Source organism: Triturus cristatus, chromosome 7, assembly GCF_964204655.1.
Source record: "Triturus cristatus chromosome 7, aTriCri1.1, whole genome shotgun sequence".
NCBI classification, from domain to species: Eukaryota; Metazoa; Chordata; class Amphibia; order Caudata; family Salamandridae; genus Triturus; species Triturus cristatus.
Window position 1 is genome coordinate 542,270,367 of NC_140590.1, and position 17,475 is coordinate 542,287,841.

Below are 17,475 nucleotides of genomic sequence, written 5' to 3' on the forward strand. Positions count from 1 at the left end.
GGCATACGTAGAGTGAAGACTGCTCCTCTTAGGGCTGCACTCAACTCAGCTGCTAGGCTCGTACCAGGCACCAAAAAATACAACCATATCACCCCTGACCTTTTGTCCATGAACTGGTTGCCTTATGAAGCTCGGATACAATGAAAAATTGCCTGCATGGCACACAAAGCCATTCACTTCAATACCCCTTTGTACCTTGCTCAGAATCTGGAGCTCTCATGTGGCCAGAGAGCCTCCAGAAGCACCAGCACCCTATTGCTCAAACCGCAAAAATTCAAGAAGAAAAAAACCTATAATCGAGCCTTTTTCCGGTATAGCACAGAGAATTTGGAACTCCCTACCCCCTAAAGTCAGGGTGAACCCTTCCATTGTCCTCTTCAAAAAGGAAGTCAAAGTGGTTCTTGATGAAGAAATGTCTGCCTCTGACTGGCTATTCAAGTGGATACTGAGGTAACAGTCGCAGTTCTGTGGCCCAGCTGCTATGGTCACGAGATTCCCTTTGCTCTATATGACTTTGTATCGTCTGCTTTGTGGATTCTGTTTTGATTGCATGTATCTGCATTCCTCTTGATGTATAAATCGTAAAGCGCTCTGATACCCTCGGTGGTAATATTCGGCTATAGAAAACTTTCAAAATAAATAAATAAATATATGAATAAATAAATAAATGAACCTGCAGCAAAGCGTTTTCCAACAAACTTTGTGTGGGCTGATTATTTTGTGCCAGGGTGACCAATTACTGCTGAGGTGGGGAGTGGGGGAGGGTTTGCCGACTCGGCACTATGACTAGTAATCCTAGCGTGGGGGACACAAGGTGGTCGTTGCATTTCTTGAGTGAGTATGCTTATACAATGTGTGTAACCTATCAATATCATTGTGTAATTCAGTCTTCCTTTGGGTTTGTCTTTCAAGTAATTTGGTGTAAGCTTTTCCCGAATCAGCGTCCCTTCACCTACTTCCTCGAAGTTGTCTGTGTTGTTGGGTGTCTCCCTGGACTTGGCAATACACCTGTCAGTTTCATCGGCGCTTCACGACCCGTTTACTTTTCCTTCGGGACTGCGCTTCTCCCTCGCCCCCTTTACCCAGAATACTCACCCCGAGGTTCTCCTTACTAAAAGCACTGACAAAACACCAGTTTGCAACTTTCAGGCTACGAGCTTGAGAGCAGCGTCTGGTTTTTACATAGATAAAAATCAGCTAAAGTACGATGACAAAGGCTGTTTAAAAGTACCTTTTATCAACTTATCTCGGCTCCGCCGCATCTCCAACAAGAATTTTTCCTCTTGCCTCTGTTCGTGTTTGCTTTGGCTTTCCAAGCCTTCTACTCTTGCCAATCTCCAGACACCCTTGTTGTTACCTCAACCTGCCCCGGGCACGATCCATTAAGCTGTCTCTCCAAGCCGGCTCCTTACCACGTAAGAATTCTGCCCGTCCCTTGCTCTCTGTGGAGCCGCAAAATCTCATTCATCCCTGCCGCGCTCCCCTCGTCTCCTTCCAGAATGTTGAAGACACTCCACGAAAAGCTTACTTGTTCTATCTGCCTGGAACCCTACAAGGAGCCTGTGACTACAAACTGCGGACACAGCTTCTGCCGGGCGTGCATCGAGCTGCACTGGAATCAGCCAGAGCACCAGAGCCATGCGGGGACTGGCCCCGAGCACCCAGTCCCCACCCGCGCCTATAACTGTCCTGCCTGTCGGAGCTCTGAGCCCCAGAGGCCCCAACTTGCCACCAGCGTTACCCTGTGCAGGATTAGAGAGGCTGTGGTGCCGGCTCACGGGCATACCCCGGACTCACCACAGTCGCCGTCCTCGGAGCCACAGCCTCTGGTACATCTGGAGCCGATGCATGGGCAGAGTAACCAGGCCCTTGTGCGCCCAGTGACCCCACTCTTGTTGACTCTGCTCCAAGAAATGCTGGTCTGCTCCATCTGCAACGACGTCTACAAGAAACCAGTGACCACTCCCTGCGGGCACAGTTTCTGCCGGGAGTGCATGGAGAAGCGCTATAATCAAGAAGAGGGACTGTTGGGCGCATCCGGTGCCGTAGCGGCCCAAGGCTATACTTGTCCCGATTGCTCTGCATCTGAGCCCCAGAGGCCTCAGCTCACCAACAGCGTGGCCCTGTGCGATATCACAGGTGATGTGAAGAGGTGGACTGGAGGGGACCCTAACGGGTCACCCGAGAGGCGGCCTTCGGAGCAACAACCCATAGTACACTCACTAAGAACGCAAAACAGACAGTGCCAGGCCCTTTGCCCCCGCCACGGCCGCCCGCTGGAGCTGTACTGTATCCCGGAGCAGCGCTGCATTTGCTGCGAGTGCACGGTGCGTGAATGTCGGGAGCACCCCAAGGCCCTAACAGAGGAGCAGAGGAAGTGCCAGGAGGTGAGCCTGGGGAATGAGTGATGGGGCACCAGGGAACATTTTAAAGCTAGAGTGTAAACATAGGGACCATTGGTAGGAATTTTTTAAATTATTGCTGATTCCGTAAGTTTACCTCACAGAAATGCAAGGTAAATGTGCAATTTTAGGCAAAGTTTGAGGTTTGCAGGGTATTGTGGGTAAGAAAACTTGATGGGATTCGCAAGGCTGTCCCCTGGACTCCTCCCTGGGTTTGATAGGTTTCCCCAGGTGGCAGCTGACCCAAGCCGAAAAGTGCAGCCATTCAGCTCAGCATAGAAGTAGGACGATGTTGGGACTTAGCACAACTCTGCTACCCATATGTATAAAAAAAAATCCAAAGTCAAAATTTTTCTTCTTGCCAAAAAGACTGGGGTGATTTAGTCCCCAGGGGGTCAGAAAGACAGTTGGGGTCATATTGAAGGTGGAGTCTAGGCCTGATGAGTGGGTGTGTGGGCAGGCCACCCCAAACCTTGGCTGAAGAGGGGTGAAACCCCAAAACCGGTCCTAGGATGCTTGTTTCCAGTCCAGGGAGGACCTGGCTTGGCAGTTCGGGCTGGACTGTTCCCATGAGGCACTGAGTCAAGGCTGATTTGCATACGGCTGGGTTCAAACTGGAATGGCATGGTGAGCAAAAAAACGATGGATTTAGGCCCAGATCTCTGTACTGGGGTGAATGTATGACATTGTTTTGCATTCTGTCCATCAACTGTTGCTTTTGCATTTGTCACCTCGAGTGGGATGGGTATGCCCAGACGTGGGTCCCGTGCTCTCAATGCCATTGGACTCAACCTATCCTGGCTGAAGAGGGGTGAAACCCCGAAACTGGTCCTAGGATGCTTGTTTCCAGTCCAGGGAGGACCTGGCCTGGCAGTTGGGCTGGACTGTTCCCATTGGGCACAGGGTCAAGACTGATTTGCATAAGGCTGGGTTCAAACTGGAATGGCATGGTGAGCAAGAAAATGATGAATTTAGGCCCAGATCTCTGTACTGGGGTGAATGTATGACATTGTTTTGCATTCTGTCCATCAACTGTTGTTTTTGCAATTGTCACCTCAAACCTTATAGCAGTAATTAAAACTCCCTGAGGTTTAGTGGGCTTTCTGTCCCTCCCAATGGGCAAATTGGAGTTACAGACAGAAACACTGTTACCGGTCATCTGAGGGGTTGGGTTAGGCCCAATTCCTAGGAGGGCCACCCCCACCCATTTCTTCACCAAAACAAAATCCCTGGTGTCTAGGGAGATTTCTGCCCCTTCCAATGGGCAGGTTGGATGTAACAACCTCCAATCTGCTAAGGGAGGGGGGGCATAAAGACCTTTGTGCTCGGGGGGGGGGGGAGCATCAACCTGTGTCCAGGGGGGTCGCTCTCCCCTCAAAATATAATCCATGGTGGTACCCGACAGGGGCAGAAATACTGCTGGGGGTTGTATGGGTGGGTGGGGGCTATCTCTACCCATTTTGCCTTTAAACAAAACTGTGATCTAGTGGGCGTTTTGTCCCCCCTTCCCCTGGGGTTGATTAATGGCGGTAAGAACCTCCAATCTGCCCCTAGGGGAGCAGAAAGACTTGTGGGGGGGGGGAGCACTAGCCCATTGCCAGCCCCCCCTCCAAATAAGATTGGAGGAAAACGCCTCCTATCTTCACAGACTGCTGACGGTTGTGTGTTTAGGTGGAGGCTGGGCTTGATGCCTGGGAGGGAGCCCCCCCCCCCAATTTTGCTTGCATAAAAAAATCCCTGGTGTCTAGGACATTTTCTGCCCTTCTGGTGGGCAGGTTGGAGGTAAGAACCTCCAATCTGCTCAAAGGGGGGGGCACAGAAAGACTTTTGGGCATGAGGGAGGGGGAGCATTTGCCCTTTGCCAGGGAGTCGCTCTCCCCTTAAAAATGTTCCCTGGGGGGTCTAGTGGGTGGATCCCTGCTTGAGGTTTGCCCTTCTGCGTCAATTCCCTAGCAAAGATCTACTAGGGAAAGGTACCGTTGGAAAGGGGAGACTCTTCCCCTTTCCAGTGGTATCTTTCCGCAGTGGCTCCTCACCTTTTCAACGATACCTCTCCTGTTGCTTTGGTACTCGGGGTGCTGACATATGCTCCCAAGCAACGAAGCAGTGAAAGTGAGATGAACCGATTGGCTCATTTAAAAAAAAAATAGCCTCAGGCGCTGAGGAAGCTCTTACCCCAGCTCCCGCGGCTAATATAAATGAAAGGAAATCCTGCCTCAGGTGCGAGGATGGCCTGGAGCTGTCCCCAGCACACGAGCATTAGTGCTCAGGACGGCTCAAGGCTGTCCTCGGGACCGAAGGAATTAAAGACTTAGTGCCTGATTTAGAGTTTGAGGGACAGGTGTTCCATCACAAACGTTGTGGCCTGCTTTTCAGTCTTCTTACAAGTTCCATAGGATATAATGCATTTGTAATAAAGCCGACAGAATAACCGTCACATTTGCGATAGATTAACTCATCCGCTAAACTCTAAATCAGGCCCTTTGTGACAATCCTCATTCAAAATCACCTTCTTGTGCTGTTTTTTTGGAGGTCAGTAGAACAACTCACAGAAGTGCTCCACAACGTTGCTTGTTAGGCATAGCTATAACTGCATAACGGTATGAATGGTACAAGAGCCCCAAGTCAAGGACCCCTTAGATGGTACCCTGAAGATGCTGTACTTTCCTGTATCCGACGTGATGTCCAAGTAGACCACTGTATTTGACCAAAAACAAGAGCAATCCTTATGTTCATGCGAACAGGAGTATCAAGTAATCCTTGGAACAGGCATTCACATGGAACTCATTTGTAGGCAAATTGTGAGTGTCACAGAACTTTCTGTGTGGAATTACTCAATATAGACCAGTGTTACTCAATAACGTTTTGCGAGAACCATAATAGCACAGCCAGTATTTCTGTAAGCAACTGCGGTTCAGCCGATCCGAGTTTTATTGGACAAGAAATATTTCAACACGCAATATTGTGAGTATCTTTCAGGACACTAAGGAAAGAAAGGCCTCAAAAGAAGTCTAGGTGTGATTTTTAGAAAGCAAACCAAAGGCGCAAATGTGAGCACATGTGGAGGTACAGGTCGATCTGATCATAAACTGGATCTCAAAAGCAAAAGAGGAGTTTAAGAGGCACTCAGTGAGATCTGGAAGAACTAGGTCTGCCCCATCCGGAACTGAAAACGTTTAATCAGACAAAACATTTAAAATTCGGATAAGCTCCGAAAAAAGTTGCACACACGCAATTCTATGACAATAGGCAGAGTCCTTCCACCTATAATATTCTTACTTTTTTTCAAAACCATCAAAGAGAATCACTCAGAACTTTGTGGCAAGGAGGCTATAGCAAGCCCAGACTTCCCAACCTTCCTACCTTAGCGGCCGTAGCCGTTAGGGACCCACTGATCTAACGCACCAGATGGGACTTTCATGCTAAATCTGTCAAGAGGGAGCAACAGGATTTACAAGTAACAAAGACCCAGGAGAAAAAACAGACCCAGTGCATTTCTCATGTAAGACAGAGCAACTTATAAATAATACAACGCACATCGTCACCTGTCAAGTGAAAGTTAATTCCCTGCTTGTTGGCTTACAATAACTCTAGCTCAGATACTGAACTATCAAGGCCTCCAAGTTCATTAACTCCACCAAGCTTACATCACCCATTCAGGCTCGACTTTGGACCTGCAAGCATCATGCACCTCTCTCCATAGACTCAACCCTGCATAGAGGGAACAACAAGAGAATGTCTCCAGTAGCCCGAAAGGGGCTCCCACTAGCAAGGAGATAGTTTTCCTCAACTTCGTAAATCGCCATGCCTATACTTCAAACATGTAGGTAACTGCAAATCTGAATCCATGACCTAAGGACTACATCTGACCCCAGCTTAAAGCATATAGCCATCACTCACGAAGGCTCGAAAACTTCGGTGAAAGTGAACACAAATCAATTAAAGTATTAGGCTACTCTTTTGGATATATTAGAGGCAACTATTGATTTTTTTTGTTTGAATCTGTTTATTGAAAATTGTTCTTTATGTTCCCTTATGCATACACTGTCCTAATGACCAACAGCCTGACCACTTATTACACTGTAGAATACAGAAAAAGGTGTAAAACAACCAGAATAGCGCAGTGGCCAGACTGTGGACTCTCTGTAAATACAACTTGGTAATAAAAGGGCTCTATCAATCCCACATATCAAGGTATAAACATAATCTAGGTGCAGTAGTAGCATGTATTTCAACTAGAAGTATTTTTAAGTACAGCACGATACATATCAATGTGACAGTCCCCATAGAGAACTGTTAGAAACTGTGTAATTTACAGATCCATACTTATAAATCATTCAACATTGAAAACTAAAATTTGAAAACATGCCAGACCACACAGTTTTTATAAACTGTGTCCACACAGGGCATTCTGAACCACCGCCTAACGCCATGGGGGATATCCAGCACCAAAAACATTGAAACATGGGTGCACGGTGAGGGTGCCACGATGATAGATATATCGGTAAAGGTCAGTCTACAACCTAATCCTGTAGGTGTTTCTGTAGTGGTGTGTTCGCTGACTACAGGTTTGTGTGCATGTGCAATTAGTCCTGTAAATCAGTGAAGACTGTCCCAATAAGTGGCAATAGGGTACTTTCGAAACCCGAGTCTGCCTACCCTATGTAGAGCTGTACTTTCAGCCTGCGCCCCGGTCATCATTGAGTGCTTCCAGGCTGTGAAAGGCGGGGTGGGAGACTTCCATCGTCGGGTAATAAGTCATTTAGCCATTACAAACCCCAAGTCTAGGGCTCGGGAAGTGATCCTTTATTTTTTGTGTCTACGGAACAAATCCAGGAGACATACCTCTCATATATGTAGGTCTGAACGTTCCGTGCAAGTAGACAATGTGGAGGTGATATTGTGCAAATAAGTATGTAAATAGGGGCAAGCCTAAAGCATGTGCAGTAGATCAGCGTTTACGCATGCGCAATGCGGACAAGCCGCGTCATCTCTACGATAAAAACGATTAATATTGGCAGGGATGAAATAAGCTCTGTGTATTATTTAAAGTTGAATAAGTTTAAATTTGGCATTGTGTGACACCTGTCTGGGACCCTCTAGCAATGCTGCCCACTCCTTGTCCTTGTGCTACAGACCTGCTTTCCAGCACTGACGCAAAGTTCGAAGCTGTGGGATAGTGTGTAGAGGTATGGAGTCCGCGAACCAGCGTATGAGGTGACTGCCTCTCCCCATAACCTGTAAGTATTGTATCTTTAGGTGAACGGGCAGTTCGGTGGTCATGTCTCACCAGTGGTGCACCAGTGTAGCAATCAGCGAACCATTGAACAGGAATTGACCTGGTGCAGACCCTCCTCTTCCATCAGCGCCTCGTACGCCATCAGGAACCCATCCCTATATAGGTCCCCCAGTATATGTATGACCGCAGCATTCCAAGGCGTCCGCTCTGATGAGGTTATTGGTCCAGAAGCTCTAGGCGTTCCCAGTAACTATAACCGCAGAGCACAGGGAAGGACATGTCTGGTAAGATGACGGCATCTACAGTAGCATTTATATGCAATCTTCAGTAGGATAGACTTGGGTTTTCACGCATTGGTGAAAGAGGCGCTCAATAGCTTGGAAGGTCCAACCAGGGCAGGATGGGCTGTGTCCGATAGATGTAACCCCGCTAGCCATTACGCAATGCATTGGATTTGGGCAGCAATGTAGTAGTGTTAAACATTTGGGGCAGCTAGACCTCCCTTATCTGTGGGTAAGTAGAGCTTTGCCAATGCCACCCTGTTTCTTGACACCCTCCAAATAAAGTCCCTGACCTGTTGATCGAACATCCAGAAGAATGCTACAGGGAAGTGGATAGGTAAATTAGTGAAGAAATATAAGAGACGGGGAAGAACCTCTGCCAGTGGTAGTGTGCGCCAGAAGACCATCTGGCACATAACGACGTTACCGCCGGAGTGACATTTCCATCATATATGTCCGTCAAGGAATGGTATCTCTGCACCCTCAGGTATCTGAAGGTGTTCTGCCTCCAATCCAACTGCGTCCCTCCCATCGCGGAGCAGAGGTTAATAACATCGGGGAGAAAAGGAAATAGACATGATTTCATCCAGTTAACACGTAACCTGGAGATTGCTGTAAAACATGTCAAGATGGAAGCCATTGTGGGAGGGATGTTATGAGTGTCTCCGATGTACAGTACCATGTCACCTGCATATAATGAAATTACATGTGTCCCATTGCCTGAAGGAATGCCCCATTGTGCGCTCTAGCATCGCAACGCCGATGCCAGTGGTTTAATCGCCAGAGAGAATAGCAGGGGTGAAAGTGGGCAACACTATCTCGTCCCCCTATGACTGGGAATGGCATCTGAAAGGAGTGGTCCCATTTTGACCCTGATTAGAGGGTCCGTGTATAATAGTTTCACCAGGTAAATGGAACGACTGCCTATACCTTATTGAGTCAGCGCAGCAAACCGGTAACCCCTCTCCAGGGAGTCAAAGGCTTTCTCAAGGACTAAAACCAGACATCCCTCTCGAGGCCAGGCAGAAGGGGCGTAGGTTAGGACCCGGAATAAGCAGCATAAGTTCAGAGAGGGGCTTTGAGTGGGGACAAATCTATTTTGATCATGTTGAGCCAGTGCCGGGGCCAAAGGGACTAGACGATCTGCAAGTACCTTCGCCAATACCTTGTAGTCAGCATTGAGCAATGCCAGTGGTCTGTAAGAACCAACAGTGCCGCGATCCTCAGTAGGAAGTGGCAGAGTAGCAGGCACCCTATCCCGTCAAGGGCGCAACAGCGTCTCCCACAATCCAGGCAAGGAGATGACGGTTACTTCCCTCTGAAAGTCATATAGTACTCCTATGGAGAGGGCCTCCTCATACTGCCACCAACCAAGAGGCCGGCTGAGTTTTGTATGCTTTGTACAGATATGCGGGTAGTCCGTCAGGTCCTGGGGACTTACCATTTATCAGTGCCTTGATTGCGCTTTGAATCCCGCCTAACCTAACGGGTTCGTCTGATTTCATTCGCTGATCTAGGGTAATACAGGTACAGTGAGGTCAGCTGAATGCAGCATATGCATCCATGTTAGTTATCTTAGCAGATTGGTATACCCAGTGTAGTGTAGTGTCATCTGTTCATGAATAGCGTGTTGTATATAGTGAAGGGAGCCTGCCTCTGAGCGCAGTACCATTATGGGTCTATGCGGTTGATCCTGCCAGACTAGCCACAACAAGAGTCGTCCAGCTCTATCTGTGGTGGCATGTGTGCATGCCAAGTAAGCAGCATAATCAAGGTAGCGCAACTTGTCAAGCAGTGCAGCATGTTCTTGACGCGCCAGCGCTCCCGATCTGCTATGATCATGGGCAGTTTAGTCTCCAAGTCTAAGAGTGTATGCTCCAGCTTAGAAATATCTTTGATGAGCGTTCGCCTCATATTCCCCTGTACACCCAGACAATGCCCTCGCAGCGTCACTTTGAAGGTATCCCACTCCACTTATTTAGTGGAGGCCGTGTCTGCATTATTGTGGAAGTAGTCTGTAATTGTTGTCTCAAAGGAGATTCTAAATGGGGAATCTCCCAACAATGCGGCCTAAAAGTGCTGGGTGGGAATGGGGGGTTAATTCAACTGTCCATGTGGGGATTATGGTCAGAGTGAGTTCGTCCTATGTAGTACACCAATGTAATGGAGAGAAGCAACGTTTGTGTGGCCACTAGCCTATCGATGTGCAGATGTAAGTTATGAGGGGCAGAGGAGAATGAATAAACCCTTGTGTCTGCGTTCCTAAATCACCATGTATCAACCAATTGCCATTGCTGAAGCCAATGAGTTAGTATTTGTGCGTTGGAGGTTACAGTTGTTCGAGGTAATGGGCGAAAGAAGCGATCTCAGTTAGTATAAATTACAGTATTTAAATCTCCTCCAATTAGCTATGGCACACCACACCAGCAAAAGGAGGAAGCCATCTTTTCCTCATTTATGCATACACAGAAAGAGGGTACTGAGGCATCAGCCAGGGTGGTGCCCATTGGAGCCAAAATAACATCGATACTAGATAGCTTCACACCATTAGAGATTCAAGATTCGATTAAACTTTTGATGGCGATCCGGTCAGGATCCCCTTTGGATCCTTGTCCTGCGTCTGTGATTAAACAAACCCCAGAGATTATTGTGACAGCCCATACCCCCCTGTTCAATACTATCTTCAACCTGGGTCAGTTTCCAAAAAAATGGAGAATGGCATCTTTTATTCCAATGCTTAAAAATCAAACCCCGATCCCAAGGACTTGAATAGCTATAGACTCATTTCGCACCTCCCCCTACCGGCAAAAATGATTGACAAAGCCTTGAATGTTTAACTCAGCCTGTTCCTTCAGACTAACAATAAACTGGATCCAACACAATATGGCTTTAGAGCTGAACATAGCACAGAGCTGGCCTTGATTAAATCCACAGAGGAGGTAATAGAGGCTTTGGACCAGGGAGGCACTGTGATATTGATCATGTTGGATCTCACGGCAGCCTTCGACACGGTTCATCATAAGTTTTTGATGGACCGTCTGTCTGATGGTGGGGTACAAGGCACTGCCTGGAACCTCTTGAAATCCTAACTCAAACGGTGGACTTGGATAAAGATAGGTCAAAGCCTTTCTTCCTTCCTTGTGGGGTACCTCAGGGGTCGTCCTTTAGCCCTACACTTTTTAATGTATATGTGTCCCCATTGGCGGCCCTGATAAGATCATTCGGGTTCCAATTGACATCTTACGTGGATGACATGCAAATAGTCCCTCCAGTGTGGCCAAGAAACTGAAACTGGAACAAGATGTCATGACTGCATGAAAGCCATCTCGGGGGGGATGTCTTCGAACTGCCTGAAACTTAACTCTGGAAAAACAGAGGTTAATATATTTGATAACAATTTAAACCTCTGGACGCCTGACTGGTGGCTGTAAGAATTGGGAACTCTCCCGGAACCGACTAAGAAAGTGACGAATCTGGGGGTCATTGTGGACAGTAGTCTCACTTTCGGGGACCAGATAAGTGGGGTTGTCTCTACATGTTTCTTTCTCTTCAGAATCCTGAGGAATATAAAGTTCTCATTATGCCAGGTTTGGACTACTGTAATAGTCTCTACTTGAACATCCAAAAGAGACACATGAAGAGACTCTAAATCGTGCAAAATGCAGCAGCCAGGTTGTTGACGGGTACACCTAGGTTTGTCTTGGTCAAGAAGGGACTAAGACATCTTCACTGGCTCCCAGTCCAACACCGGGCGCAATTCAAAGCCCTAAAGGGAGCAGGACCGACTACTTGAAACAACGGTTTCAATGGTATGTTCCCAGAAGAACCTTGCGCTCTATGGCAGCAAAACAAGTGATTGTTCCCCCAGTTACTAAATCTAGCTGGGGTGGCGGGAGTTTCATTACATGTGCCGCAAAAGCTTGGAACAATCTACCATTCCACCTCAGAAATGCAACTGAGCTCCTCTCCTTCAGGAAAGGGCTGAAAACCTAGTAATTTACGCTATAGTCATTCACTCAACAGTAACCATTTAGGCAGTGCTCAGTGCCAGGACACCTTGGGATAACAGTCGCGCTTTAGAAATCATATTAACATAACATAACACCACAGAGACAGAATGCTCGTTAACGCTTGAAAGAAGACAATCTGGCCAGTGTGAAATAGATCCTAAAAGGACAGGTCTGCCATCCAGACGTCCCTTCACAAGGACATCTCGTCCCTCTGGATATAGTATTGTCTTTTCAAATAAACTGTGTCCCAGGTCTTATCCACAGCAGCACCCATCGAACATAACTGGAATAATTGGTGTCAATCACTTGTCCACATCAGCGCCTTTGCAACCTAACAGTTTCAGTGTGTCTAAGATCGGTCTCCTGTTGTAGCGCAATGTGTTGAGCAATGTTTTAAGTAGGTGTAGACTGAGTAGCCACACTATGGAGTGTGCCTGCCCCTCACATTCCACGTAAGTATATTAAAGTGAGCAATGAGTTTCGGGGCACATCATCCAGTCTTCGGGATGTGCACGAGTCAATTATGGTGCAGTGTTGTGCGCCACGCAGCGGCGTAGTGTGTAATGAAATTTTGATACAGAAAGTGCTGCGGGTCAAATAAATACAAATCAATAACAATCTAATAGTAATGCCATTAGAGCAGAGGCACAACATGTGTCCGCCCAAACAAGTGAAGAGATAAACTTAACAAGAGCTAATCAGTCGTAGAGCTTAAGGGGGGGAAAGCTAAACAGCCAGTATATATACACCGTATAGACTGCAAAGGATACTTCGGGACCCCATGTCTGGTACAAACCTGTGGCACCTGTTGGTATCCATTGACAGATGCTGAGTAGCCAAGGTCCAGACCTGGATCAGGCGACAGATCCTCATAAGTGAGGCCAAATACCCCCATTGAACAAATCTAAGTATAGTGCACACTATTTTGTGCAAACAGGTCAAATTGTGCATCATAACCATGAGGAAATTGCTGGGTGTTAGTTGACGGCTTTATCGAGTGGTGGCTGCTCCTGGGCATTATTAGTGGGGTGGGCAGAGGGGATTTAACAAAAAAGAAAAGATCACTTACCTGCCGGACATTTCTTCTCCTCCGTCCTCTCCGCCTCTGCTTACTAATGAACCGAAAGCACACAGGCGCCCAGACTCCCCTAAGCTAATACTGACACCGCTGTCGCCATGACAGACGCGTCTTGATTGGTCTGAGCGCCGTGGTTCGGTACCCAGATAGGGACTGGGAGGCTGTGCATGATTTCCACCCAGGCAGTGCATTACAGCCCGGTGGAGAACATGCTAAATGCGCATGACAGTTTGGCCGGCCAAGACGGCCGACCAAACTGGCATGCGCACTTAGAAAGTGCCCTAACCACTCCTCCCCCTGCTCTGTGAGCAGCCGAGCCCTGCCCGCAGATCTGCCTCAGTACGGAAAAATAAAATGATGATAACATTGTATTATTATCATTTTATTTTTCCTTTTTTGCAGTGCTGAAAACCAGTGGGGCAACGCTTCTCCACCTTAGCGGAGGAGCCGTCCCTGGCTTTAACACACATCAGACATCTGCGGTGTGGACTGTGGTCAGGCGGAAGAGCCTGCCCTGGTGGACATTTAGTTGAGGATCCTTCATTGCTGAATGATCGGACAGAGTCTATAACTTGCCCTGAGTTTCGATCACGTTCACCTATCTCTGCAGCAGTTTGTAAGACCTTTCGTCGTTCCTGTATAACTTGCTCCAAATTTGGTATAGCTTTTATTTGGGTGATGCTTTGCTTTGACTGTCTCCTGTTACGGTGATGATTCGGCATCCTGAAGCAGGGAATAGTGCAAAAGTCAGCAGATCGACCAGGTGTCCCGCCGCCTCAAGCCAATCCTATGTATCCTCAGAAGAGTAAAAAAATGTGTCTTGCCTTCAGGGACTATTCTCAGACACCCTGGAAAAAGGAGAGCTTAGCGAATATCAAATTCCTGTAAATGTCGCTTCACTGGGAGGAAGGAGCTGCGCTTTCTCTGCACTTCCATAGTGTAATCCTGGAAAAACATTGTCTTGGCATTATCTAACGTGATCTCCCCCAGCTTGAGCGTTTCGTGTAAAATAGCGTCCCTGTCTCTATAATGCAGCACATGGAACAAGAATGGTCTGGAAGCAGATCCTGGGAGGGGCCGACGCGCAGGGACCCGGTGCGCTCGCTCCACTGTAAAGAACTGTGAGAAGGTATCCTGGGGTAACAGTTGCCTCATCCAGTGTTCAACATATCCAACAGCATCTGATCCCTCATTTCCCTCTGGCAGTCCTACCACTCATACATTAAAGCGTCTTCATCAACCCTCCGCCCAACGCTCCAGTATCTCTACGCGCTCCGATAGTTGTCGTATCGAGGAGTCCATGTTCAGCGAAAGGTCAGTTATAGTTAGTTCAGCAGTATGGACCTTGTTAGCAAGTTTGAGGTGATCCGCATGAAACAATGTGAGATCGGTTGTCACTGCATCTATCTTACTCTCCATTGATGTCCACGTGTATTCCAGCGTGGCGCCGATCCTCTCAACTGCTGCTAGAGCAGAGTCTAGCTTGTCACTGATAGAGACAGGAGGAGTGGCTTCCGCGTGTGGCTCTGTGTTATCCACCAACCAACCGATCGTATTCCAGAGGGGGTCTTGAAGTAGCGCCCTGGGTGACTGTGTGGCCTACCCATGTTGCTGGGTGGTGCCTGGTGTGTCAATACGATGTGTCTACTCCTCCTGGGGCCCACTTGTCAATTCCCAGGAGACTGACAGCCCGAGCAGCCCCAATATCCCAACATCGCGGCAGGGGCAGGCAGGCATGGCTGCAGGGCAATGTGTGGTTCAGCCCCTCACAAAGAATCCCTTGACGAGTGCTGGCAACGCAAGGGAGCAGACAGTAGCACACAGCGGCACAGAAGAGGGCCCACTAATCCGTGCTTCTCAGGACCCCCGGGTGCTGTAGCAGAAGCAGCCTGCTTCCTCAACAAGCATTGGCATAGCCAATAGGTCTCACTTTTGAGACCTTATAAGTATTTAGTTATGCAGCACAGTATCCTTGGTGCAATAACATCAACTGTTGCATGGCTAAAAACTTATAAGGCCCCAAAGGCGAGACTTATTGGCTAAGCCAATGATTGTTTTCAGAAGCTGGGCATGCAGTTTTAAATGTAGGCTGGTAAGAAAGGTGCCAACCCGAGGGGCAAGGTCTAGAGAGAAATAAGAACGCAAGAGAGGCGAGTTATAATGAGATAGCACAAATAGAAAGGTGAAGCACAAAATGACCGGTCAGGTAAACAAAGCAGAGAGGCAGGTAGAGCCGGTGGGATGAAAAATAGAAAGATATGAGAAGTAGAGAGAAAAGAGGTGCAGATGAGGTAGAGAGATGAGGCTAATACAGAGGAAGGGGGAGGGAGAAGTAGAGAATGGTGAAATAGGGAGAGAGAGACAGAGGTAAGACAGATGTATTAAACGAGCGAGACATTGGAAGCAGAGAGAGTGAACGGAAACAGTGATGGAGATAGAAAGAGAGATGAAAGCAAAGGGAGTGATAGATGGAGTAGAAGAGGTAGAGAGAGCATTGTAGAGAAAAAGAAATAAAATAATGGGAAAGGTCAGGGAAAGAGGACATTAATAAAAAGAGACATAGAAGGCCAATAGGTGAGGTAAATTGAGAGGCTAGATAGTGTATGAGAAGTGGGGAAGAGAGAGATGAGGCAGTGAGTTGTCAGGCAGAGAGAGAAATGAAAGAGAGAATGGTGAGGTAAAAAGAGGCATGCGAGTGGTAGAGAAAGGTAAGGTATAGATGGCAAAAATGATAGAAAGGGCAAGATCAAGAGAGATGAAATTAAGAGGGAGGTGAAGTAAATGGAAGAGAAATGAAGAGGGATGAGATGCAAACAGAGCAGCAAGATGCAGAAAGAAGAGAAAGTGTAGAGAGAGAGAGAGGCACTTGAGGAGAAGAGAGGGGCAGAGAGCTAGAGATCTAGAGGTAGGATCGGAGAGAGGTGGCAAGTTGAGGTCATGAGAGGCAAGTGCTGTGGGGCACTGAGGTTTATTGAAAGAAAGTTGTGACGTACAGAGCGAGTTTAAAGGTAGAGCACTAGTGTGGTAGGTACGTAACCATGTATAAATAGACAGGTAAAAAGGGAGTGTTTAGGTAAAGGAATGAGACATGGGACAGAAAGGTGCGACAGAGAAAGAAATGTATTAGGTGGTATAGAGAAGTGACAGCTAGTCACAGAGTGTGGTATGTAGAGAAGTAAGTTAGAGAGAAGGGTAGGGATTTAGTCTCTGGTCAGGTAAAGAGAGTTAACTTACAACAAGAGAGGAAGAGGGAGAGATGAAGGAGGGAGATGTGAGTAGAGGTGGGAGGTAGAGAGGCAAAACAAACAGGAGCTAAGAGTAAGTTAATGGGAGGCAGACAGAAAGTAGAGAGGTAAAGAAGGGCTAGCAAGACAGGGAAATAGATGATAGAGCAAGATGTAGGTGAGGTAGAGAAAGAGGTGGATATAGAGGTTGAGATTTGTGGGATGACAAGGGACCCGTAAGTCAGAGACACACCAGGTTTTTGACCTTAAGCTCTCTACCAGTGCAGTAAACATGGATCACCCATCTGTAGATAAAGAGTGTGTCTTTATTTCAGGTAGAATAGTATATTTTATCAGTCATTAACTGCCCGCTTCCTCACTCCAGCCTTCCTTCAGCAACTGTCCACACAACTCATCACATATAATGACGTCTCTGTTACATTGGATGATTCTAACAGAAGACTGTACCATATGAGCAGCTAACACAGAGAGCGACTTTTGTTTAAATTGCTCTTTATTGAGATTTTTATAATAACACAATACTAAAATGACACTCGTATAATTGTCCTGTACTGTGCACAGAGGGGACACCACACAATATACAAATTGCAGCACAGCTCCAGGAGACAAACTGTCATTAAAAAACATTCCAGAGAGTGTTCTGAGTGTGCTGTGGTGCACAGATGGGGCTTACTTGTTGAACTGAGAATTAGCACACCCTGGTCTCAATTGGAGGGAGGGTACCATAGGACGGTCTGGATGCTGTGAGCGAGGAAAGAAGGCCGGGGTCATCTGCTTCATCGCTGATGTATTTGGCAATGTGTAGCACACTAGAATATTCCTCGGCCTGCGCAGTGGTCTACAAGGGTCATAAAACACATACGAGATCCACTAAGAGCTACATCTAACCAATGAAATCCATCCAGATCTACAGCCTAATAGTAACTTAAATGCTCTTAAAGAAAGGAAGAAAAGAAAGAAGAAAGGAGATGAGAAAAGGAAAAAACAAACAGAGAAAAGTGAGACAGAAAGGAGGGGAGGGACAGAAATTAGTGACGAGAGGGAGAGGATTGGAGAACCAAAGGCAATAAGGGTGAGCGAGTGAGGGAAAAACAGAAAAGACAGAGAAAGGGAGGAAGCTAACCAAAAGGGTGAGAGAGTCGGTTAGAGGAAGGTAGAGAGGGAAGACAGGCAGGAGGGCAAGAGGGAAACAGAATGGGGGGGCAAGAACAGGAGAGGCA

General features: G+C 47.4%; 1 protein-coding gene across 1 annotated transcript in view; it reads left to right on the forward strand.

Moving 5' to 3' along the window:
• The first annotated feature begins 952 nt into the window (after positions 1-952).
• TRIM65 (tripartite motif containing 65) overlaps positions 953-17,475 on the forward strand; it is a 123,455-nt gene continuing 106,932 nt past the window's right edge. Inside the window, exon 1 of the mRNA XM_085616963.1 lies at positions 953-2,387. Within this exon, the coding sequence (XP_085473089.1) occupies positions 1,500-2,387 (888 nt within the window). The 5' untranslated portion in view covers positions 953-1,499. The remainder of the gene's footprint in view (positions 2,388-17,475) is intronic.